Source organism: Vulpes lagopus, chromosome 18 (genome assembly GCF_018345385.1).
Source record: "Vulpes lagopus strain Blue_001 chromosome 18, ASM1834538v1, whole genome shotgun sequence".
Taxonomy (NCBI): Eukaryota; Metazoa; Chordata; class Mammalia; order Carnivora; family Canidae; genus Vulpes; species Vulpes lagopus.
Window position 1 is genome coordinate 15,458,324 of NC_054841.1, and position 24,836 is coordinate 15,483,159.

Genomic DNA, 24,836 nt, shown 5'->3' on the forward strand with positions numbered 1-24,836 from the left:
TGAAGCTTATCCTGTCATTTCCATTGTCCTCTCTCCCTGAATCTTGTGGTCTCACAACTTGCTTTGGCCAACAGAATGCAGCGGATGCAAAGGTGTGCCAGTTGCGAGCTTACATCTCAAGAGGCCTGGGGAGCTTCCACTTGGTCTCCTGGGACACTGTCACTGCCATGAAACTAGTCTGGCTAGCCCACTGGAGCAGGAAAGACCACAGGGAGGAAAGCCGACCACCCTCTAGAAGCAGAACCAGTCAGCTTGCAAGGGGCACATGAGGGAGCCCAGTGGAGAGCAGAACTGCGCAGCTGAACATAGCCCGGACTGCCAACTGCAGAACTAGGAGCTAAATAAAGTCTTCGTGTTGACAGCCTCTAAGCTTTGGTGTTGCTTATGCAGCAAGAGCTGACTGATACACAGGTGACTTCTGATGGATCCTTCCAGAGAACTGGAATAACTACCTGCCCCCCAACCCCCGGAGCTGCAGGGAACAGACGTATGGGCTGTGAAGCGAGGCTCTGCTTGGGATCCCTCTGCCACACAAGTATTTATTTGACACAGCCCCTCCCCGGCAAGGGGACACACCCACCTTACAAGAGAGAATGTTCCCAAAGGTGGAGAAGGTGTCATACAAGGCCTTGTTGTCAATGGAGTCCTCCAGGTTCTTGATGAAGATGTTGCCCACGCCCGACTTGCGCAGTCCTGGGTCTCGCTGGGACCACATGATGCGGACGGGCTGGCCTTTGATCACTTCAAAGTTCATCGTGTCCAGTGCCCGCTCCGCTGGATGGGAAGAGGAGAGAAACGAGCAAGTAAGGGTATTTCTTTCCCTGAGCCCTGAGGTGCTTCACTGGGAGGGAAAAAAAGGGAGAAAGAAAGTGTCACTGTCTGGGTCTGACTTGAGAGAAGAGCCTGAAGCCTCAGGGGCAGACACGCAGAAAGAATGAATGTGCATGGCCCTCCACCCACCTTCCCACTGGGGTCTCATGTAGCTTCTCACAACAGCCACAGGAGCATGGGTTCCTATCCCCCCTTCACAAAGTAAAAACTGAGGCTCAGAAAGAGGGAAGGATCAGTGGTCAAGGTCTTCTGCAGTTTTGAAAGCACACACAGGAGATGAAAATGGAATGGAGGGCCCAGAAGACAAAGAATTGCAGCAGTTAGGGAGGAAAAAAAAAAAAAAAATCAAAGCTCAGAGGTGCCAGGAGGCAGCGTTGAGATTCAATCCCAAGTATTAGGGCTTTGGGGGAAGAACACCTCTCTGAGCTTATTTCTTCACCCGTGAAGTGGGGATGATGAGACTATACTACCCTATTTCCATGTCTTACTATCTACCTCCAGGTGCTTGGACAGGTTGAAAATTAAATATGTAAGGCGCCCTTATACTTTGCGCTTGGCACACAATGGGAGTTTAGTAAATGGTAGTGTGTCTGCATACAGCAGCCTATGCCCATCCCCCTGCCACTGCAATAGCCTGTTCCCTCCCAGCTAAGAGGAAAAGTCCTTTCTCTTCCCCAGAGCTCAATTTGTCTCATCTGTGAAGTCTGGCAAAAAGGTCAGAGGTGCAGGGCTCGGCAGAAGAGGTTAGAGGCAGTGGTGGGTGAAGCAAAGAAGCCTCTCTGGAATCCAGCGCAGTCACCTGCTGGGGAAACAGGGAGAACCACCCCAGCAAATCCTCTTTTAGGAAACCTTCCCACCCACCCAGGAGACCCAGAGTAAGAGTGGCGTTGTTTGGATTTGGCCGGAGCAGCCCTTTTGGTTTTTTTCAGGAGTTTTACGCCTCAGTGTTATAGTTGCCATTATTTTTCTCAAGTTTGCATTTATCGAGCCCTTACGATGCACCCAAGGATACTGGAGATGCTCCAGACGTAGCTCACTCCTTCCACGCTCTTGGGGAATAGGCCTTAGTTAGCCCCACTGCACAGGCGGAGAGGAGGTGCGGAGTGTGAACCCTTGCCAAGCTCACAGCCTGGTGGCAAAACCCGGTGCGCTCCATCTTTACCCTCCCCACCGTCAAAGAAAGTGGGGCCTAACCACCCGGCAGGCTCTAAGCAATCCTGGTTTCAGGGCCTGGAGTGGAGGAGACTTGGGGTGCAGACTCAGGTCTGGAGGCCGGGAAAGGTGCGAGCCCGCGGCCCGGCTCTGGCGGCTTCTCCACTCATCACCTGCATCCTCACCAGGTGCGTTGACTCTCTCGTCCTCCCCAGTCCTCCCCGCGGCTCTGTAAGGCAGGTACCGCCCCGTTTTCCAGACAGGCAGCTGGAACTCAGAATGGCTGAGTAATTGCTCAAAGCCACGCAGCTGCGGCCTCGCTAATCCCGAGGTCGGCCTGACCCCAAGGCCCTGTCTCCACTGAGCCTTAATATTTCTCCTCTGTGAAACGCAGCACCAGAAAACACACAGTAGGCGCACACTTATTGCTCGTTCCTGTCTCAGGGGCCTCTCGGGGACAGGGCCTGTATCTCTGGGCCTCAGTTTCCCTGGCTGCAAAATGAGAGATGCAGGAGCAGCCGGAGATGCCAGCGGGGCCCGAGCCGCTGTGGGTGGGTGGGGCGTCGCGGCGTCCGTCGGTCCGTCCGTGGGTCCGTCCGTCCGCCCCCCCCCAGGGCTCACCGTCGGCCGGCTGCTGGAAGTTGATGTAGGCGTAGCCCAGCGAGCGGCGGGTGGCCACGTCGCGGCACACGCGGATGGACAGGATGGGGCCGGCGGGCGAGAACTTCTCGTACAGCATGGCCTCGGTCACGTCGGGGTGCAGGTCGCCCACGTAGAGCGAGGCGAGCGGGTAGCCCGGGCCGCTGGCGTTCATGGTGGGAGCCCAGGCGCGGCGCCGAGGCCCTGCCCCCCAGCGGCCGCCCCTCCCTTTAGCCCCCGCCCCGCGCCCACCTGGGACCCCTCAGGCGCTCCCGGAGCCCCAGGTGGGGCCGCCCGACCCCGCCCCCCGCGGGGACGCGGGTGGAGACTGCGCGAGGCTCGTTCCAAGCTTTCGGGGCCTCTGGGCCCACTTCCCTCCCCGACCGGTCTCCTGGGGGTGGAGGGCCCGGGTGCACTGCGGGCGTCTCCCAGGCGAACAGTCCCGAGCCGGACACCCAACTTCAAAGCCGGTGCAACCTGCCCGCCCCCCCCCGCCCCCCCCCGCCCCCCCAAGGAGTCTTTTTCTTATGACGGCCCAAACCCAGCACACCCTCTGGAACCAGCTTTACGACTCGGGGTTGAAGGCTCCACTCTGATCCAATTCCTCAACATAGTTCTTTTTCTTTTTTTTTAAGATTTTTATTTATTTATTCATGAGAGAGAGAGAGAGAGAGAGAGAGAGAGAGAGAGGCAGAGACACAGGCAGAGGGAGAAGCAGGCTCCATGCAGAGAGGGAGCCTGACGTGGGACTCGATCCCAGGTCTCCAGGACCACACCCCGGGCTGCAGTCTGCACTAAACCACTGCGCCACCGGGGGCTGCCCTCAACGCTAGTTCTTGTCCGGTCAAGATCCTTTCCAGGATATTCCTGGTTTTTTTTTTTTTTTTTTTTTTTAGAGCGATTGGGGTGGGGAGGGGTTAGAGGAAGGAGAATCCTCCACGCTGGGTGTGGAGCCCAACTAGGGGTTGGGTCCCACAACCCTGAGATCATGACCTGAGAGGAAAGGAGTCAGATGCCCAACCCACTGAGCCACCCAGGCAGCCCCCCCCCCCCCCCCGCTTCCCCCCAAGTTTCTTTTTTTTTCTCCAAGTCTCTTTTGACTAAGCTTTTCCTCTGCTTCCCATCAGGAAGGGTCACTACTGCTCTATGGAGACAGTAGGGCCCTAACAGTACAAGGCGGTGGGGGATGGCCCCAAGTTGAGCTTGCAGTCTCAACCTACCCATGGTGTGGGGGGCATTTAAAAGAAAATGCCAGTGCACCGTGGGCCAGTAATTCTTCCCAGGACTGCCCCTTGCCTCTCACAGGGACTCTCTTGGTTCCCTACCACTGCGAAGCAGGTAGCCTCCCACTAACCTTTGCTTGGGTGTGATTTCAACAGGTTAAACAGCTCAGAAGCTAGTCTACTTGTGCAGCATACAGGAGCAAGCAAGCAGCAGACTAACAAATCTTGGGCTGAAAAGTACCCGGATTTTTCTATCACCTTATGGGTGTGGAAGTTTTGAGCAGAGGGGGCAAATGCCATGAGGACACAGAGCTGCAGGTCCCAGGAAAGTGTTAGAACACAGGACGGACTGGGAGAACCCCGAGGACGACCAAGCCTCACACAAACATCTCTCAAAGGCTTGGTATACATTTCAGGGTTAAAAAGAGGGTGTGTATGTCTTAAATGGCATGCAAACTAACTTTCCAGAGCAAATCTTAGAGATTTAGCTACAAAAGCAGTGTAACACCTAGATGGTTTTTTGTGGAGGGTTGGGAGTGGCTGTTTATTAATGGTTATTTCTGCCCCTTTACAAACACCTTGACTTCTGGTTCAAAACAGGATGAAATAAAGATGTTCCCCACTTTGAAAAAAGAGTAGAGCCAAAAGGAAGTGTGGTCAGAAGAGGTAGCTGGTTCTGGCAGTGATACAGATGGCGCCATACATTAGTTCACAGGCAACTGATAAAATTTTTTATTTCACTTTGAATTTTTACACTTTTCCTGATTATTCCGTGTTAAGGTGGAAACTAGAACTGTTTAAAAGACATACACAAATCTAGTACATCAATAACTGGGGATTTTTCTTTTTTATCTTTTTTTTTTTTTTTTTTTGCTATTCTATTTTCACAACCACAGGTGTGCTTGCTAGGCAATATAACCGTCACAGAAGCAAACGTGAGGCAGAAATACTGGTAAGGAAAAACGAAGCAAGAAAGAGCTACCAGATATACAGACAGGCTCGTTCCACATTCACTACTGCATTTTCAAGCGCCAAGTATTAACTGCACGTTTTTGTTCAGCTAGAAAGGGGGAAGGGATTTTTTTTCTTTTTTTTTCTTTTTTTGGTTTGTCTTAAATCAGTGCATGAAGATTTCTTTTCTCATTTCAGCAGATGGACAAACAGGTGGACATTACAGCAACGTGGAATGTTCAAGGGAGAAGGGTACTGTGAGACTTGGTAGGCCTGGCTATTCTGGACTCTCCCCACTGCAGTGTTCATGCAACTTCCCTGCATTATAGGGTCTTGTTCAGACAGGTCTGTGAACTTGGCTGGAGGAGCACACTTGGGGGATGTGGTGACAGGTACTAACAAGCGTTATCAGGGCTGGCTGCAACACAGGGAGAAATCATGGGTATTGAAAAACACTTTTTGATTCAGATTCTTGGTCGGACTGAAGAGCAAACAAGAGTGCTGAGAACTGGAGGAAGTCAGAGCTATGTGCTGGAAGCTCTTCTTAACTCTCTGAAGCGAGGCCTGCTGACCAAAGTGCTTGCCCACTCTGCTCACCCCCTCCAAGCCCCCACCTGGCCCATGCCAGATTAAACAATGGAGAGAAGACAAGGACAGAATTCAAAAAGAAAAAAAACGTAAGGAAGCAGGACAGAAGTTTAAAGACTGAAAAGAAAAACCAGAGTCAACGGTCAAAAAAAGGACAGGGGGAAGAATGTTTCGATTTCAAAATTTAAAAGCCCCAAGCTAGAAAGCACTCAAAGGCTGAGTACTTCTCAGGTGGAAGGCAATCTCTGCAGAACATTACTCTTAAAGGTATGACCCAGGAAACAGATGAGGCCATGTGTATGATATGCGGCTTTTTTCCTTTTCTTCTCTAGGTCCCAGTTACAAGGGAAACAGATTCCACTGCTAAAGCGCAAGGTGCAAATCAGTAAGATGGCTACGGGAAAGGGGTGCTAGTCACATGTTTTAGGAGCACTGGACCTTTTTCATGGTGTCAAACCCAATTATCTGCCACAAAGAGTTTCTACTTCAGGCTTCAAGTTTACTCGGAGGAAGACACTGGACATCTGCAGTCATGAACTTTTGAGTGGCAACAGCCCAAACTGGCCAAGTGTCTATAATCCCTCCCAAACAGGCAGAACGACTGTGAGTTACTGTCACACTTGAATGTCACAGGACAGGTGTCTCACTCTGCGTCCCAGCTTCACAATATAATCTCTATAGCTTTCTGTACAACTTTACAATGGAACTGTTATTTCAATGACTAGTTTGATATCAGATTAAACTTTCCAAAAAGTTACACATAATTCAGATCTATTTTTTTCTACCAGTAAGAGTTCTGCGAAGTTACAAAACCCCATAATCACAGTGTTCAGTTTAAAAAAAAATTCAACACACAGTAATCCTGTCAATGTTAATCAAAACCAAAACTTCAGAATGCCGTGGCATTTATGTGACCAATCTGAGTTTTAGATACAAACACCAGCTGTTTATCCCGTGGACCATTTTGCTAGGCTGAGGCTGTGAAAAATTGAAAGTCGACGTACGACTCTTTTTTTTTTTTTTTTTTATCATCGCACAAAGGGATATATGTGGAGGGTACAGAGTGACACTGAACAGATCACGAAGTACAACAGACATTAGTTCTCTCCCTCCCCAGCATCTCCTTCATCTCCCTGGTTTTCCGACGTCCACAGCTGCAAGAGAAAAACAGAGCTATAATCAAAAATAGGGCTACTAACATTCACTCAGGGAGGTAGGCCAGATCTGGGCCACCTTGTCTTGAGCTTAACTGCATTAAAATTCTTTGCAGCCAGTGAGGACTGCAAAGGGCAAAACTTTAGCAGTCATTTATAACCAGTTTAACAACTTAATACTTTTAACTCTACTTACAGGGTACATATTCCCTCAAGTCTTGGGGAACAGTGAATTCTTAGATCAGTGAGTAGGTACAAGACTATATAAGCCCTCCAGAAGCAGTCGTGTAAAACAGCAGTACTTACAGTGAGATTGTCCCTAAGCAACTGCATGATCAGGGTGCTGTCTTTGTAAGATTCTTCATTCAGTGTATCCAATTCAGCAATTGCTTCATCAAAAGCCTAAAACAAAGAGCCTTTAATAGAGCTGTCACAGATTCTCTGGAGCTAGTTTAGCCTAGTTTTTTTCTGTTAACGAATATAATTTCTTTTCCTGTATGGGAGCTGAACTATCATGACTTTGTTTGCTGGCTGTATGAGCAAACAGACAATGTATGTTTATAAAGCACTGACCAACACTGACACAAATTACCAGATAAGAACTGGATTGTATGCGACGAAGACGGCAGGTATTACTGTCAACCCAGCACAAATTCACATCATTTTCTAATGGCCAAAGATACTATTGGTAATCCTTTGTTTCTTTACTAAACCTCAAAAGGTCTGGATATAAGGAATAAAGGGAGAACAGAAGTTCATACCACTAAATCTGATTCAATTAAGTGATGGACCTTAGAAAATTCATTTCATCTACTTTCTCCAAATTAAAAAAATTGTTAAATAACAGTATGCATGCTGAAAGACTAAAACCTGGTCTGACTTCTTTCATTTGCATAGCTGAAACTTCAAATCTTGCCACAAGGAATACAATACATAACAGAGGCTTATAGAGCCCAAAGTTTGACAAGAAACAATACGCTACCTTCCCCCTGAATTTTCTACAACCGCCAGTAATTACACAATGAAAACAAACAAAAATCAGCAGGAGGTATTGAGAAGAAATCAAAAAGTGACAGGTCCATATTACTTTCACAAAAGATCTATTCCTATCTCCAGAACATCTTGTACTCTTTTTCTAAAAAGCTGTACCTTTTTAGATTATATTTTAAACTTACACTAAAATTTTATGAGAGAAGTCTAATACAGTGAGTTGTTAAATTCAGGTAATAATAATAAGTTATTAAAAAATGAGCAGTGTTTTACTATGACCAGAAGGTCTTTCTCACCGTTTTTGCCAGGCTGCAAGCCTTTTCAGGAGAATTTAGAATCTCATAGTAGAAGACGGAGAAATTCAGTGCCAGGCCAAGTCGAATTGGATGTGTAGGCTGCATTTCTTTCTTACTAATTTCAAATGCTTCCTGGTAAGCCTGCTGGGAGTTCGACACAGTGGCTATAAGAAAGACAAGAACATTAAAAGGGAGGTTTTACCTAGATGCATCACATGCTGGACCACGATCCAGTTATTTTACCATACCAGGCAGGAATGAGGAGTGATACTAATGAAGGATCAGTGTCTCCATCATCTGATTAATAATCATTTGTTAAATGTTTATTCTAAGCCAACTACTACATTAAATGCTTTGGGGGAAAACAACAAGCATGACAAAGTATACTAAAGCAGTTTTTAAGAAATACAGAAATATGGGCAGCCCAGATAGCTCAGCAGTTTAGTGCCGCCTTCAGCCCAGGGCCTGATCCTGGAGACCCGGGATCCCTGCATGGAGCCTGCTTCTCCCTCTGCCTGCGTCTCTGCCGCTCTCTCTCTGTATCTCTCATTAATAAATAAATAAAATCTTATAAAAAAAAAAAGAAATAAACATTAACAAGATAGAACATGGGAAACAATATGCTCCAGTAGAAGAATCATGGACTTGAGAGAGTCAACAGACCCAAACTTGAATTCCTAACTCATTCACTCAATGTGGGGCTCGGGCTTGGATTAAGTAAAACCCTGTGAGCCGTGGTTTCCTCATCAGAAAAACTGGCAGATCCTCACTGGAACTCCTAGAGTTGTGTAAGGAACAAATGAGACTCTAAAATACTTGGCACACAGTAGGCACTAAATAAAGCAGACCTATAGTTATTACCATCACAAAATGCACGTGATAAAAGAAATACATTGCTATTTACTATGGTGGTTTTATAGTATCAGACGTTTTAGTTTTATTTATGAAAAGAGAGATACCAAATAATTCTCAAGATCTTTTTTTTTTTTTAAGAAAAAGATCTCTTTAAATGCACTACTGTACACTTTTAATGCCCTCTGCACTTTCCCCTTAGATACATTGTTGTCAACTCCCATGACACCCTATTAATCACAGGTCAGCATAATGCTATGGTCTTTTAAATTCTCAGTACTATGATGTTCATGAGTATGCTGACCAAAGCAAAAACTGTTTAAAATTATTATGAAGGAGGACTGGCTCCACTATTGGTCAAATTTCTTAAAAAAGAAAAAACAAGTTACTTACTTTGTTTATTATCTCCAGATGCCACCTCCGAAAGATATCTAAAATAATCTCCTTTCATTTTCAAGTAGAACACCTTGCTTTCTGGTTGTGTAGCATTGGGAATAAGATATTTGTCCAACAGCTCCTAAAAAATGATTCACATTCTGTTAAGAATCTGGAAATATTACTTATAAGATGTTAAAACTATGTTTGAGATTCAAGACACACTACCACATCTAAATAATTTTGAAGATTTAAAAAAAAAACATAATTTCCATCCAAAGCTTTTAAGTGGTTTTTCAGCCCAGGTCCTAACAACAGATGCCTGCATTCTTCTGTTAAAAATCTCTTTGACCATCCACAAGGGGTTGATTAAAGTACAGCCATACAATGGAATGCCACGTAAGGCCTTAAAAATGATGATGCAGAACTACACCGATAACATGCAAAGGTTCTCAAAAGAAGTCTGAGTGAAACAAAAAGATTATAAGTACCACATGAATCCTATTCTAATATTAAAATATGTATGTGTACACACAATAGTTAAGTGAAAACTCAAGGATATTTATCAATATGTTAATAATGGTTCTCTACGTGATAGGATTAGAAATGATTTTTACTTTCTTATTTATACTCTTCCACCTGGTCACCGCCCCTTTTCTTTTTTTTTTTTTTAAACAATGAACTTGTATTACTTCTGTAATTTAAAAAAGAAAAAAAAAAATCTTTCCCTTTTGGGAGGAAAAGGGGATAATGGATCAAAACTGCCAAAAACCAAGTTGAAAATCAGACCTGGGTAGAAATCCCTCCTCTGCAGCTCACTATCTGTGCCCCTGGACAAATTATTTAAGCACCCTGAGCCTCAGTTTTCCCGGCTATACGATGGAGAAGCATAATAGCCATCATCTAGGGTAGTTATGAGGATAAATGAACTACTGTACATAAAGCGCTTAACACGATGCCTGGCACGTAGTAAGCACTCAAAAAATAGCTAATACTATTATTAATAATAAATTCCTTTAAACATTTATGCTTACAACAAAAGCAGTTCTGAAGGAGTCCAAGCTTCGTATACAGAGCAATATTTTCGAAGAGTTGTTTTAGAATGTGGCATCCTGAAAAACTGGTTAAGAGGCAGTAAGTACCATGCTTTTCTTCACATTCTTTCAGATGCTCTTAAAAGCTGGTCTACATTTCAGGAATTATGGAACTTTCTCGCCCTTGGAATGCATGCCATACTTCATCTGAATACCAGATGTACCTAACATTCAGGAATTAGTGCACCATTAACAAACCCCCAAATTACCAACAGGCAACAAATTTAGCCATGACACTCTAACACCATGAGTCTAATAAGAGCAGCTCAATGCAAAAGCTTAGTTGTAAGGAGATTTAATCAATCAAAGTGAGAAGATGCAAGGGGCAGTAGTCATTTTAATACTCTGCAGACAGACAGGGTGTAACTCCTATGGATTAGGGAGGAGTACTGCCTGATGGCTGACAAGCTTTGTACTGGTTTTCAAAAGAAAGGTGTCATGGGCAGTAATTCGGAGAGGCAGCCAGCAGGGGAGGAGGTAGATCCACAAGTGTGAATTCCTTTTCCCTTCAAAGCAGCCCTCACCGTTCATTTTTACCTGATTTCACCTGGAAGAAAAAGAAAGTTCCCAGTGGGCTCAGGATGTGAGGGAAAAACAATATGATCATGATTTGCTCTAGGATCCGCACCCCTCCCATCCAACCCGACTGTGGCCAGAACAAAATAGTTACGGATCAATCACTGGACTAAGGCTTATATAAAACCCAGGAGAGGACAATCCCCAAACCACTTATGATTTGGCTTTGGAACGCTGGCTAAACTGACAGATGTGGCTAACTTTCAGGACTTTATATTGTGCAGACATGACTGGGAGAGGATGAACGGTAGCTCGGCTTCTTGCTCTTACCTCCCCAGCTGGAGGTGACATCACCACTCAGACAGAGTAGTCTATCTGTGACTGCACCTACCTGAGATCCTGCCTACGTGGACTCAATTTCTAAAGAAAAGATGGAAGGGATGTGGATTCAGTGCTCCTGTGTGTCACAGGTCTTTTTGAAGGGAGAGGAAAATACCCCACTCGTGAGGAGCAACTGCTGTTCAAATAAGAGGCGACAAAAATCACATCATATGCGTAAAAATCAGTTCCGACTGGTTGGCAGCTTTCCAGCACATTCAGACACCTTCCTCTCATGAGCTGTTTGAGAGTCTGCATTTGGACGTTACATGAATACCATCTAGAAATCGCCATTTGAAACCGAAACCCTGGCCTCTTACCAGAACATCATTGCAGATGTCCTGCAGCTCGGCCTCGATCTTCTCCCGGTACTCTTTGCCCATCTGCTGCTTCTTCTCGTTCCGCTCTGTCTTCTGCTCAATGCTGGAGATGACGCGCCAGGAAGAGCGGCGGGCACCCACCACGTTCTTGTAGGCAACAGAGAGCAGATTCCTCTCCTCATTGGAGAGTTCATGCCCCTGCTCCGTGACGGCCTTCATGGCCGCAGCCATGTCATCATAGCGCTCGGCCTGCTCAGCAAGTTTGGCTTTCTGCACCAGCTCACTTTTATCCATGGTTGTTCCCTAGAATGGGAGCGAGAGAGAAAAAAAGAGAGAAAGCCAGCGTCAGGCTTCAGGGCCCCGGAAATGCATATGTGACCCTTCTTCCAACCCATAGGCAAGCATCAGATGTAAATATGAAACGCATACTTGCAAATGCCCTCGGCGACACTGAACATAAGCACTTATGGGTAATAAGTACCTCGCTAAGGGTTTTTTTTTGCCAATTAATTCTCCCAACAGTCCTAAAGAGTAGACATGTTCACAACAATCCCTTCCCTATTTTCTGAGCTGAGGAAATGGAAGTTCAGCAAAGGCAAGTGACACACCTGGTAACACTGCTCAGAGACCAAAGGCTCAAGTCTCTCTGTCCCCATGAGCCTGATCTGCCTCCTCAACACACTCAGGCTGCTGAAGAACCATTTCTTCAGAAGCTTATGCTAAATACATGTCCTTAACTTCTTTCAAGAACTGTCTGGTTTTGACCAAATCTGGTTTTTCCCCACAGTATTGGGAAAAACACTTTAAGTGTGAGGATTGCTTCAATTAATCTTAAAACAAAGACAGGACTTTAAATGTTACATCTGGCAGTGCCCATCAAGCAATAGGAAGCTAAAAAATAGCCATTTTTGTCATACCTTCCACTATTTGCTAACTTAACTTGCAGGACACAATATAGACAAGAGCATAAACTATAGGCAGGCAGATATGGCTCCTTCTAGCACCAACTCTGTTACTTACTAGAGGAGTACATCCTTGGTCACCTCACTTAACCTCTGAGAGCTTCAATTTCTTTACTGGAAAGTAACAACGTTACCAACTCTCCTGGGGCTACTGTGAGAACAAATGACCTAATCTAATCTACATGAAGGTGCTTTGAAAGTTTCGAGGATTGTATACAAACATCAAATGCCTATACAACTATCAGGGACCAATTTTCTATATGGTGTATAGGCTGTAAGAGCTATGAGTGGATTCAAGATGCATAGCAACAGAACTTCAAACCATAATTGAGTGTATTTAAAGTTTTTTCTGAAATAGACAAAAATTTTAGTGATTTCAGTTTATCAAATCCTCCATACTTACCAATCAGTAAAAACTCTTTAAATTATTCACCTCACCTTAGTCAATTCCCCACTTTAATAATCACCATTTGTAGAGAATGCAATAATTTTTGGATAATATGTAGCTAAAAAAAATTGTTAACCACTAAGTTTTATGCACTGTTAGCTTAAATTTCGAAATGTCCATCTGTGCTACAGTGCAAAAATACACCACTATCTTAAAGTATAATAAGGTAAATACTACTGTAAATAGTAGTAGAAATATCCGTATTTTTATAACAATTCTTACAGGGGCACCTGGCTGGGTTAGTCAGTAGCTTGATCTTGGGATGAGTTTGATGAGTTTGAGTCCCATGTGTAGAGATTACTGAAAAATAAAATCTTTAAGAAACAAAACAACCCAAACTCTTTCATTACTATATACAGAATATCACAATCTAAGACTTTGAAAACAATTAGTAATTTTAAAATAGCAAAGAAGTAGAGCCCTTCCTCACAAAATGGTTTTGCCTCAAGTCATTTTTGTATTTTCAAGTGATAAATCCTATAAGATAGACTCCTGCTGTCACATGTTTTAAATGGAGCACAGGGTAAGAGCCCCCCAACTGTAGACAACCAAGGAGTTATTAGTTCTAAGTTCAGAACTACTGCTTTTTTTTCCCCCATGGTTTATTATCCAAGTCATACTCGAGCTGCATCCTACATAAGGCTAATTCTAAGCTTCCGCTCAGTGAAGCAAGTCTCCCCTGATCTGCCTGACATCTTCACCCACGTCATGAGAATGAGACTGTAACAAAGATAATAATCCTCACAAAACATTCCATTTGCTCTCCTACATTTCCTGGCAGCCCCCAGGCACTCAGGATGGGTCACAGGGTTAGTTCTGTTACAAAACAGGAGAAATGATACCATTTCCAGGCGAAAACTGTGAAAAGCCTGTATATTATTTGCCAGACTCTCTTCTCTGACATCAGCTACCTTGAAGGCCATGTGCTGTAGACAATGTGCTAGTGCCTGTAGCCTGAGTCCCTGAGGGACTCTGTTGTATAGACTCCTACAGGCCGGTGCTGGACAGGGCAGTGTGAAGAAGCTTATTAACTGAAGTCACTGAGATGTTGGTGCTTTTTGAGCCACAACGCACCCTAGTCTACGCTGATAAAAGTACATCAAAAGAACACTATTCTTCAGTTTCAAATTACATACTTTCTCAGTTCATGTTAACTTCCCTGACCAAAGTCTTTCAAATGGGATAACCTCTATCAGCAAATAATCCTATTTCACTGTTCCTCAAAGTCAGAAGCAGACAGAAGTCAACTTTCAATGAACTTCAAAAACGTTCCAGTCTGCACACGAATTCAAAGTTAGGAGTCACTTAGTTGCTCACTCCAAAGTTCAAACAGCACCTGTGCAACTCTACCAGAAAATATTCTAATTAATAAAGTATTGGCCAAAAGCCACTTCAGAGCTAAGCCAACCCATGCAGGATTATAAAAGAGTAATGGAGAAATACAAAGGATCAACACTGTTAAATGTTAAAGATGCCATGAAACTCTTTGGCCTTACCAGGTCCCACAATTAAGCTCCCCTCCCAAACATGAAAAGTTAAATCATACCTCTCTGAAGAATCTGGACTACTCCTTGGGAGCTCCCAAAGGTACACGCCCTATTTCTCTCAAGATCAAATGTGGCCTGTTGGGGGGTGGGGTGGGGTGGGGACGGACTGTTTTAAGCTTCTTCAGGATCACGGCAAGAGCCCTTAGACACTGAGCCATCATGATATGGTAAGACCAAATGCATGCCTTAAAAACATATATCCATCTGTTTAAAAAATGTTAATTACACACACACACACAACACTACAACAAACAAAATCCACAGCTAAATGTCCTGATGCCTACTGCTTACATAACTTTTGACTTATATAACACGGATTTTGAAGCAGTTAGACCAATTTCAACAGGAAATGGGTTACACAACACCCAGCAGTTTGGAGGAAGGCAAAAGACAAGGGGGATCTGGAACTGTTCCTATTTCTACATCTGCAATAAGCCTCCTATTCAGTCTCTCCCCAAACCCACTACCTGCGGTCCCCTTCATGTTTTTTATGATCAGACCAATTCTTAAAATTCTGATCAAGTCACTCACTTCCTGCTTAGAGTTCTTTAAAGTTCCTTCCTGCTGATAGTAGTCAGATTCCCTCCTGTCATTGAAGATTTTCCGACCTATCTTCCCAGCTTTCTGCCAAAACATGCCTTCCACACAAATTCGTACTTCTGCCAAAATGGTTTTCTTACAAAACCTGCTTTTCTGTCTCCATGTCTTTGCTCACCAAGCCACTCCCTCTGCCTGCAATGTCCTTTCCCATTTACTCAGCATACAGAATTCAGAGCATGGTTCACATGCCATCTCCTCCATGAAGCCTTTCTTAAGCCGCTAAGCTGGAGATGTCTAATATGACAGCCAGCCACATGTAGCTATTGTCGTATGTGGAAACTGTAATATTTTGGATGCATGGGAGTTCAATTTTTAAAAAAACAATCAAAATAAAGTTCACTTGTTTCTTTGTACTTTTTAAATGTAGAAAATTTTAAATTACTTGTGGCTCATATTCTATTTTCTATCGGATAGCACTGCTCCAAGCTGAAAATATTCTCAACAAAGGATTTCATCTATACCTTACTGTCTTAACACATTTCTTCAGTACTAACATTACTTAGATAGATCTTTAAGTCCCTCACCACACCATAAACTCTTTTAGGACATATCTCCCACAGCACCTTGCACCTAATTGGAATGAATAAGCATCTGCTGAATGAACAAACAGATCCCCAAATGAAAGAATAATAAAACTACAAATTTGGCAGAGTTTTCACTCTGCTTAAATAATTCAAAGCACCTATTCTTCACAAGCACGTTAAACTCTCGTGTTTGCACGAGAGTTCTTTTGTACTTTTGTACTCCTGCACCCTACGAGAGTTCTTTTGTACTTTTGTACTCCTGCACCCTACTTCATTCTTTTGTACTCCTGCACCCTACTTCAAAATCAGTCAAAGGCACAGCACACAGAATAGTCAGTGGTGCTGTAACGGTGTGAGCACAGCATTAACGTGTAACTTGTTGTATCACTATCCTGTATACCTGAAACTAATGTACCATTGCAATAGCAACTACACTTCAATTTAAAAAAACAAGAGGAAGAACAGAGACTCTTAATCCTGTCCTCACCCTGATTTGGTGCACTTTCAATGACTCTCTTTTGGCAGCTCCATCTAAATGCTACCTGACTTTCAAAGTCCTTCTAGATTTTGGTTGCTCCATGCCTGTCAGGCTTTGTCATCGGCCACTCTCCAGCACGTATCTTTTTCTCTGGCTGGACATCCTCGAATGCTCTATAAATGTCATACTCAAACACCCCTGAAATTTTTTTTTTTTTTTTTAGTTCCTTCATCTAGAATGCTTTCCCATTTACTTCCTATGCAAACTCTATCCATCCCCATGGCCAGAAAGCCTTCTGTGACTACCCCAGTACCCAGTGATGTGCCAGCCTGTGAATCAAAATGCACTTGTAGCCTGTTGCACAGTCCAGGACCTACACCCATATGTTTTCTGGTACAGATGAGTAGTATCCATTTACAAGCAGCTCCACGTGTGTGTGTCCTCAAAGGAAAGCTTCACATTTGTTTCTCATTTAATGCCTAACACTGCCAAGCATAAAACTAATGCTCAGACAGGTATCTGTAAACAATTCCAACAAATCAGTTCTGAGAGAGCAGAAAGAACCCACGATAGCTTTATATGGTACGGCAGAAAGGCAACAGGGCTAGGTCTAAGAGTGGGATGTGGTCCTACAAAGCCATGTGAACTTGTTCAACCTCAGCCTTCCAATCTACACCGGAGATACAGCATCTACCTCAGAGGATGTGCTGTGAAGAGATGCAGGGAATTAAAAAAATCTTTTAAAAAAATACATAGTGTAAATTAAATGGAAGTATTATTATTCGTCTCACAGTACCTACACATCACTGTTTCAGGCCACAATGTGAGCTTGGATTTTTATTTATTTATTTAATGTACAACCCATGAGAAGGAAAGTAAGTCTAAATTCATCTCCTGCAGGAAGTGAATATGTACAGTGTTAACATTCCTAGGTAAGACTCCACCCTTCAATAGCCTCAAAAGGACACATGTTAACTCTAACACTTTTATCCATTAGTTCCTAATTGAATTTTCTTGAATTGAATGCTAAGAAGTGATGGGTTATAATCAGGACCTACTTTTCTTCGGAGACTTTTTTTTCTTTAGCATTTTATTTATTTATTCATGAGAGACATAGAGAGAGAAGCAGAGACATAGGCAGAGGGAGGACGCTAATGCTCCTGCATGGAGCCTGCTTCTCTTTTGCCTGCCTCTCTCTCTCATGAATAAATAAAATCTTAAAAAAAAAGTATTTCATTTTTCTAAAATATCCTGAAAGAATGTTATGAAAAATAATTCTAAGGGTGCCCATGAAGTAACAGGATTTTCTTTCAATACATGAAACCTCAAATCTGACTGTAAATGCTAAAACAAGAGTATCTATATGAACCACCCAAGGCTCTCTATCTCAATATTCTTGCCTAAGGGATTTCTCTTAGTCAGGTTTGGAATACTGAGAGGCCATCTCCCAGTGGCCAGAAGCAGACATCCAAGTATAAGAGGGAAAAAAAATAAAAATACAAGTGACTACCCATTACCAATTCATATTTAAAAAAAAAAAAAAAAAGAAGAAAGAAAGAAAGAAAAGCAGCCTGACAAAGAAAATGACCTTCTGAAATAGTATTGAACTTTCAGCTAAGTTTTGTTTTCAAGGAAAAGAACATGCCTTTTTTTTTTTTTTTTTTTAAATAGGCTCCACGCCCTATGTGGGGCTTGAACTCACAACTCTGAGATCAAAAGTTGCATGCTCTACTGACTAAGCCAGCCAGGTGCCATATGCTCAATTCTGAAATACTGAGCTTTAATTGAATTAGATAATTTCCTAGAAATTTAAAATTGAGGATTCCACTATCATGTGTCAGAATCACTAACCCTTTATTATGAAACACATAAGAGTGGAATTTGTTTCTAGGAAAGCCCTACCTACTACAAATCTCGGCTTCTAAAGAGAAATTAGGCAATTCTTAGAGTAATTTCTCTGAACCTCAGTTTCCTTAAATGTTAAAAGGAGACATTAGTAGCTATCAAGGATGCACCAAAAAAATTGGCTAGATGGCACTGGTTGGAGCAAAGGCTCAATAGACACATTCTTTCTTTTTGTTTTGGTTTTGTTTGGGGGGGTGACAGAAGAAGCAGGAGAGAATCTCAATCAGATTCCACACTCAATGTGAAGAGCCCGACTTAGGGCTTGATCTCATGAACCGGAGATCATGATCTGAACTGAAATCAAGAATAGGACACCCAACCAAGTGAACCATCTAGGCACCCCAACACATTCTTACTCTTATGCTACTTCATAAAGATGTAGTGCCTATAATTTAATGTGTGTTGAAATCACTATGAATGAAAACATTACCAGTAGGTCCAAGAAAATTCTTTTCTTGAAATTCACAAGAAATACAATTAGAATAGTGCTGATCTCACCTCTGAGAGCCTACACTCCCCCAGTAGGAACAGAAGACAGCACATACTTTAGGGTTATAAAGCTTCTCCTTGAAAAAACAACCAACTAGAATTAGAGGGAAGAGGGTTAGTTCAAAAGTGGCTGGGTCCTAACTGGTTTTCTGGGCTGGAGAGGTTCTTTCAGGAGAGGCAAAGAGAACTCCAGGTAGGGACAAGAAACACCGATGTATGAATAAAGGGCACATTATGTTTTTCTAGATGAAACTAAAGAAATCAAAGGCCGAAGTAGATAAAGAGATACGTACAGTCACAAATCTGGAGAGAAAACTGACAGGAGCATCTTAAAAATCCAGACTCACAAGTTTCTATGGGGTAAGGAACTGAAAGTAAATTCTGACTAGCGTTCACAGTCATACCATTCCAGACAGAGCACCCACAGCACCATAAGGCCAAAGTTACAGTTCTGGAGTCACTCCACTGAAGGAAAAACAGATGCCAAGCTACAGCAGGGGGGACTTGAGAAAGTCATGGGGCCAGGTGGTTAGGGGGTGTTACCCAGAAAAAGTTAAGTACTCCTAGCTCTTCAAGAAAACTACTGACTGAAAAACACCCACTCTTAAAAAATGTCTGTGTGCCATTCTACACGCACAAATTCAGTCCTGTCAAAAACTTAACTCAACATTTGTAGGCTCTCTGTTAGAAAATGTCCTAAATACAAAATCATTAGTACTCATGTCCAGCAAACAGAATTGTGGAGGGAAACTTCACTTCCATTTCAAAATCTATTCCCTCTTCCACATTGGTTGTTGGGTATCACTGTTAATTATGCTCAAGTAGTAAAAACTAAACTTTAAAAAATGGAAGTATTAAGTGATAATGCCCAAGGTCACACAATGTGAATCAGCAAGTAGGACAATAAATTGATCTTGTGGCATTTGATCAATCCCAAAAGACAATATGTTAATTCTGATCCATAAACACAGCTCAATTGGTCAATTTTGTGAATAGGGTTCGAAAGCTTTGAGCTCACCAACATAATGAAATGACCCAGCCCAATTTACCAGTACCACACACCAACGCCATAGGCTACCACATCTGTGAGTCTATCTTCTCATGCATAAAATAGGCAAATCTATTTAATATGGTTCTTGGAAACAGTAACTTAGTTCATGATGCAAAATACTTAAGTCTCTACACATTGTGAGCATTCAAACGGCAGCCACGAAAAAGTCTAATAGATGTGCTTAGCCAGGAAAGGGACAACTTACTACACACCTCATTTCTTTTAAAACTACATGGATTTCTTTAAAGACTTTTAAAAGAAAAGCATGTGAGCTTACCTATGCCTATTCCTAAAGTAACACTTAGCAGAACTTACTGTAAATGTCTTTATTGACTCCCACACTGGATTGAGAGCTTAAGGTAAGAACCCAAACTTGTATCTTTGGGCACCCAACATGTGGCATAATGCGTGCCATGCTGAGTATGACTAATTTGATCAACTGATGCACTTTTTAAAAGAAGTGAACAAGGCTGTTATTTCCTATGTGGACAGAGGTAAGTAGACCACATCTGACCTATAAAATACAAACTATATTTATCTCTGCCTTAGTCTACTTTAGAATAGAGCCACCCCAGCTCCAATCAGGAAACAACAGTAATGCTTTTTAACCAATGTTTTTCAGCTACCAATTTTTATATTTATAAATTTAGACTGAGTTTCAACAAGCCCTTGGAATACTTTCTCTCCATCTCCTCTTTTAAATAGTCCATACCAGCTGACTTAGTAAACATAACAAAAATACCCATCATTTATAGTTTACCCAAATATGGAAAGCACTGGGGCTTTATTATCAACTCATTTAATCCTAAGTATCCTATGAGGTAGGTGCCACCATCCCCTTTTACAGATGCAAGGAGTAACTTACCCAGGGTCACACAGGTAAAACTGGTACACACGCTCTCCTCTGTGGCACTGTCTCCTAAAGACCAATTAGGAGTCTCAGTACTTACTTTTGGAAGAGATAGAATGGACAATTTTTCCCAAAAACCCATACAAAGTTATTACAGTGAGGTTTCAGGGATTGGCCTTAAGTTAATTTATCTAGTTGTAAAAATCAAAATAAAATTAAGTTAAAAACAGCACATGCCGAAAGCTCAACAGATGTTGAACAAACTTTAAGGTGAGGTTTGTGGGCAAATAATAACAATGGCCAGGCCTCATTATCTACTTCATTGTCACCCCTGTCCAGGTCAAGGCCATTCAGAAATAACTTTTACTGTTGGGTCTCTTAAGGAAAACAATGAAATAAAACTAACAGGAAAAAACTTACATAAGAGAGGACTGGCCAGATTATTAAAAATAATAATAATAAAAAAATTAAAAATCCTCTCTCTAACCTATAGTCCGCTGCAAATGACTTGTTCTCTTGAGGCCATCAATCAATCTCATCTCACTATAAGTACATATTAGAAACACATAACTATGCCTATATTAGAAGATCTTTTAGCCCAGAAAGCAGTAAGCTTTCTTACTTGGCTTTTAGCACACGTATCCCAAAATAGAAAGTACTTTAGTCTCTTTTCCTCCCAAAGTATTCCCCTTAGAAAAACTCCCTTAGAATCCAGCTCCAACTGTTGGTTTCTCCCTCATGACATACAGATGACTTACCAGAACCATATTCATGTAAAGACCAAGATGGTTGTAATGCTTAAAAGTTGCTTTTACACAATGTATTTCTTGCTCCCTTGCTAGTATGAATTATCTGTCACCTCTCCCTAGAAAAATGTAGGAACCAAGGAACGCAAAGTCCCTCTAGAGCAAATCTTGGTTCAATCTGGGATATCCTTATTCCTTAAAGGAAAACTAGGGATCCCTGGGTGGCGCAGCGGTTTGGCGCCTGCCTTTGGACCAGGGCGTGATCCCGGAGACCGAGGATCGAATCCCACGTCGGGCTCCCGGTGCATGGAGCCTGCTTCTCCCTCTGCCTCTCTCTCTCTCTATCATAAATAAATAAAAATAAAAAAAAAAAAATAAAGGAAAACTGCCCAGTTTGATGCCACTCAAAAAACAGGTACCTAATAAGACATTATAATTTACTATTTTCCTTATCTCTTCCTCCCCAACAAAATATGGGGGAAAAAAATCTAAGAATCTACAGAAAAAGTAGTATGGTAAACCAAAAATTAGTGATGGGGAGTCCTGATCAAATTCTGTTAGACAAAGAACCAATAATTAGATAAATCAGCATGCCACAAAGTGATGAACTTTCTCACTAGTATGAGGCAAATGCTAGAAACACTGCGTTTCTCACAAGCTTGCTTCCTGACGCACACCAGCAATATCATCCCCTCATGCCAGGATGAATACAGTCCCTCCACTAAATTACATTCTATGTATCTTCAAAAATAGCTAAAATTCTTGTTCAAACACGTTTAAAGAGGACACATGTAAAGAAAAATTAAGAACTAAATGATGTTCACATGAAACATGTTCCACTGCTGGTTCCACTTATCATTAGAGCCAGATTGGCACTTACCTTGTGCTATGTGTGTGTACTTCTGAGAAAATCATTTAACTCTTGTGCCTCAGTTTCCTCATCTGTAAAATGGGGCTAATAGTACTTACCTATCATTGGTTCTTATGAAGACTTCATTAATATGCATAAAGAGCTTAGAACAAAGTGTGGCACAGAGTAGGCAATGTGGTAACTGTTATTATTATTGACTAATTGCCCTGATGCTACCTCATCAGCTGGCGAATAAATCAAATGGATGGATTCTATGTGTCTATACTATACAGCATATAGATATATGCTATATCCAGTCTCTGTATATGTGTATTCTTGGATATGGTCAAATAACATTTACTAAACACCTACTGTATCCCAAATGCTTATTTTAATCATTGTGCTTGTCATAACAACACAACAAAGACTATTACCATTTGCATTGTACAGGCTTAGAAACCCAGAAGATGCTGTACACAAAATAAAGTTCTATAAGAACATCAATTTTTGAAAGCAAAATGTATACAAAGCAGGGATGGGTCTCATCAGAATGCAGCTGGAGGAAAAAAGAAAGCCATTAATAGTGAATTCTCTGATTAAAAAAAAAAAACAGCTTATATTTAACAGTTTTATAGTTTGTAAAAAAGCTTCAAGACAACTCTGAGACAGAGAAACTAAGAACCAGAGATTAAGTAATATGCTGAAGACCCCACAGCTAGAAAACGCTGCAGGCTAGACCTGAATCAAATTTATCTGACTCCAGGTCCAGTGCTCTGTCTCTGTATCCACAGCCAAATGGGCAAAAGGCACTTTTCGCAGTAGCTCAAATCTCTGGAGACTCTGCCACCCGGAACAAGCATCATGGGAATTTGCTCAGCCTGGTTTTATGGAGGCTGCCTCCCTGATCTATAGAGCTCCAATTCTAAAATGGCTTCAACATAACACAAGCACTGCATGATGGGAAATGTACAGAAGATTATAGGGTAGGAGCCATACTCCAGGGGCTTACAGTCCAGAAATATTTGCTCCTGATGAATGAGGATATTCAATCTAAAAATTAGGCGTGTGGTCTAGGCCAAATTACCTTATTTCTCATAAAGACTTCATCTGTAATATGGGTGAATGGTTTCTTATCTCACTGAAAAACGAGGTTAGGAAAATCATTCAGCAGTTGCTACTGGATTACTACTCTTCCATTTGGAAGACCACACCCAAAATTCTGTAGGGTCTAATAAAAACTGACAGGTTTTACCCTCGCCATCTTGCCTGCTGCTAAGGAAACAGACCCAAGAAAAATGAGGGCTCAGACAACTGAGATATTCCTGAGAAATGGGGTGTGATAAGGCAGTCGAGAAGAAAATCACTAGGAATCAAGCATTATTTATGCATATACATGTCCAAAGAGAAAATGCAAAAAGCTGAGTAACCATGTGTCCAGTTCTATAAACTGCCTGTGTGTGTGTGTGGCTTTATACGAACAACTGAGACACAGTGAGAAATGCAGACAATTTTCATATTCTTGAAAGTGCTTCATCTTTCTGGATCCTGTGGCCGCCTGATTTTGTATGTTCGTAACATCGTCTCGCCAAATTCCATCACCCACAGAGAGTAGGTAAAATCAGAGCCTGATGCTGTCTAGTCTTACCAAAGAGAAAAAGGAGTGAAGGCAAGGACAAGAGCCATGCGTTTTTATAGAAAGGTTGGCAAATTGTCTTACCAATACTGCCACCTTTGAAAACCCCATTACATGCAGTTCTCCATTTGCAATAGACAAAGATGTACTCAATCCTCTGAAGAAAAGGGGCCCAAACCAATCCTACCCCTTCCCTACCACCAGGGAGGCCACCAGGCAAATTTCAATCCTAAAAGAAAAAAAAACGTGCTAACACACAGTATGGGGGAATTTGGGGTGAGGACACAAAAGACTGGCATTAAATGACGGTAAATACCGTGGGAAAACACTCCGATTTTCAGCTTCTGATTATTATTTCCCCCCCCCGGGGATCAGACCTGACTCAGTAAGCGGTTCCAACAAATGCATTTTCTTGATGCAGACCTCAACCCTGTGTGCTTCTCAGGGGATCTCAGGTCCTGCTAGATTTCCAAACCAGCGAACGATGATGAAATGGCTTTACTGCAAAGTGGGAGGGGGGTTTTCCCTCTGCTCTCTCCCAAGGTTAAACCCCTTGCCCAGCCAGGGGGGAGTCAACAGAGGCCCTGGAACTCGAAAACCAGCCCATATTTAGTCAAATTTCAATTTCTGGAAACCAGAAAGCAAGGAGCGGAGGTGACAGGGCTTAAAGGGTCGGTTTTCGCCGCCCAAGGAGCAGGGAGGGGTCGCGCGGGCATCGAAGGTAGGTGGGGAGAGGGAGGGCCGGGGGTCCGCGGCTCGAGGTCCCTTCCGGCCTCGCACTGAGCCGCACCCCGCCCGCAGGGCAGGGCCGCAGGCGGCGAGGGCCGCCCGGGCCTTTCCAAGAGCGAAGGGCCCGGCCCCGGAAACAGGGAGGGGCCGCGGCCAGGCCGGGCCCGCGCCGCAGGCGGCCGCGCGGGGCCGAGGAAGCGGCGCGCCGCCCCCTCCCAGGGCCCACCCGCCGGGGTCGCCCGCGTCGCTGCGGCGGGCGCCGCCCCGGGGGGAGCTTCGGCTTGGGCCCCCAGGGGCCCCGGGCGGACCCCGCGCCGCACTCACCGCGGGAGGGCGGCAGGAGGCAAAGACGCTTGCGAGCGAAGCTCCGAGCGCGGGGACGGCTTCCTTCCCAAGCCCACTCCTCAGGCAGCGGCGGCGGCGGCGGCGGCTGCACAGGCGGCGGCGGCGGCAGCAGCTACCCCGGCTCCGGAATCGGCGGCGGCGGTGGCGGCAGCGGCGGCAGCGGCGGCAGCTCCACTTCCGCTCCGGTCACCACTTCCGCTCCGACCCGCGCTCCGCCCCGCCCCTGCGCCGGCTCCCCATTGGACGAGCCGGGCACGGGGTTGCCCCGGCCGCCCGAGAGGGGCGCTGACGGAGGGAGGAGGAAGGAGCGCGGAGACCCG

General features: G+C 43.6%; 2 protein-coding genes across 5 annotated transcripts in view; both read right to left on the reverse strand.

The window, feature by feature from the left end:
- PABPC1L (poly(A) binding protein cytoplasmic 1 like) overlaps positions 1–3,086 on the reverse strand; it is a 27,727-nt gene extending 24,641 nt beyond the window's left edge. For both annotated transcript variants that reach the window (XM_041733242.1, XM_041733241.1), the window contains exons 1-2: positions 2,605–3,086; positions 581–774 (exon numbers count right to left, since the gene is read on the reverse strand). In XM_041733242.1, coding sequence (XP_041589176.1) covers positions 581–774; positions 2,605–2,797 — 387 coding nt within the window. In that variant the 5' untranslated portion in view covers positions 2,798–3,086. The remainder of the gene's footprint in view (positions 1–580; positions 775–2,604) is intronic.
- A 1,476-nt stretch (positions 3,087–4,562) lies between these two features.
- On the reverse strand, positions 4,563–24,635 carry YWHAB (tyrosine 3-monooxygenase/tryptophan 5-monooxygenase activation protein beta). 3 transcript variants are annotated; one of them, XM_041732790.1, is made up of 7 exons: positions 24,496–24,635; positions 20,229–20,282; positions 11,360–11,662; positions 9,070–9,193; positions 7,825–7,988; positions 6,845–6,940; positions 4,563–6,538 (listed from the first exon to the last, which is right to left on the reverse strand). In XM_041732790.1, exons 3-7 carry the CDS (start codon positions 11,651–11,653, stop codon positions 6,482–6,484), a joined length of 735 nt encoding a protein of 244 aa, XP_041588724.1. In that variant the 5' UTR covers positions 11,654–11,662; positions 20,229–20,282; positions 24,496–24,635; the 3' UTR covers positions 4,563–6,481. The 3 variants fall into 3 exon arrangements, with proteins under 3 accessions (XP_041588724.1, XP_041588723.1, XP_041588725.1); XM_041732789.1 differs by lacking the exon at positions 20,229–20,282 and having other exon boundaries at positions 24,496–24,631; XM_041732791.1 differs by lacking the exons at positions 20,229–20,282; positions 24,496–24,635 and adding an exon at positions 23,820–23,842.
- Positions 24,636–24,836: the final 201 nt, after the last annotated feature.

What these genes read in the sequence shown, in the direction of transcription:
- YWHAB (XM_041732790.1), bottom strand. Translation starts at nt 11,653, where the DNA reads ATGGATAAAAGTGAGCTGGTGCAGAAAGCCAAACTTGCTGAGCAGGCC. An exon ending in CTTGCAGCCTGGCAAAAACG is followed by an intron (nt 6,941 to 7,824) that starts GTGAGAAAGACC and finishes TCTTTGTTTTAG; the next exon opens with GCTTTTGATGAAGCAATTGC. An exon ending in TGCTTAGGGACAATCTCACT is followed by an intron (nt 6,539 to 6,844) that starts GTAAGTACTGCT and finishes TTTCTCTTGCAG; the next exon opens with CTGTGGACGTCGGAAAACCA.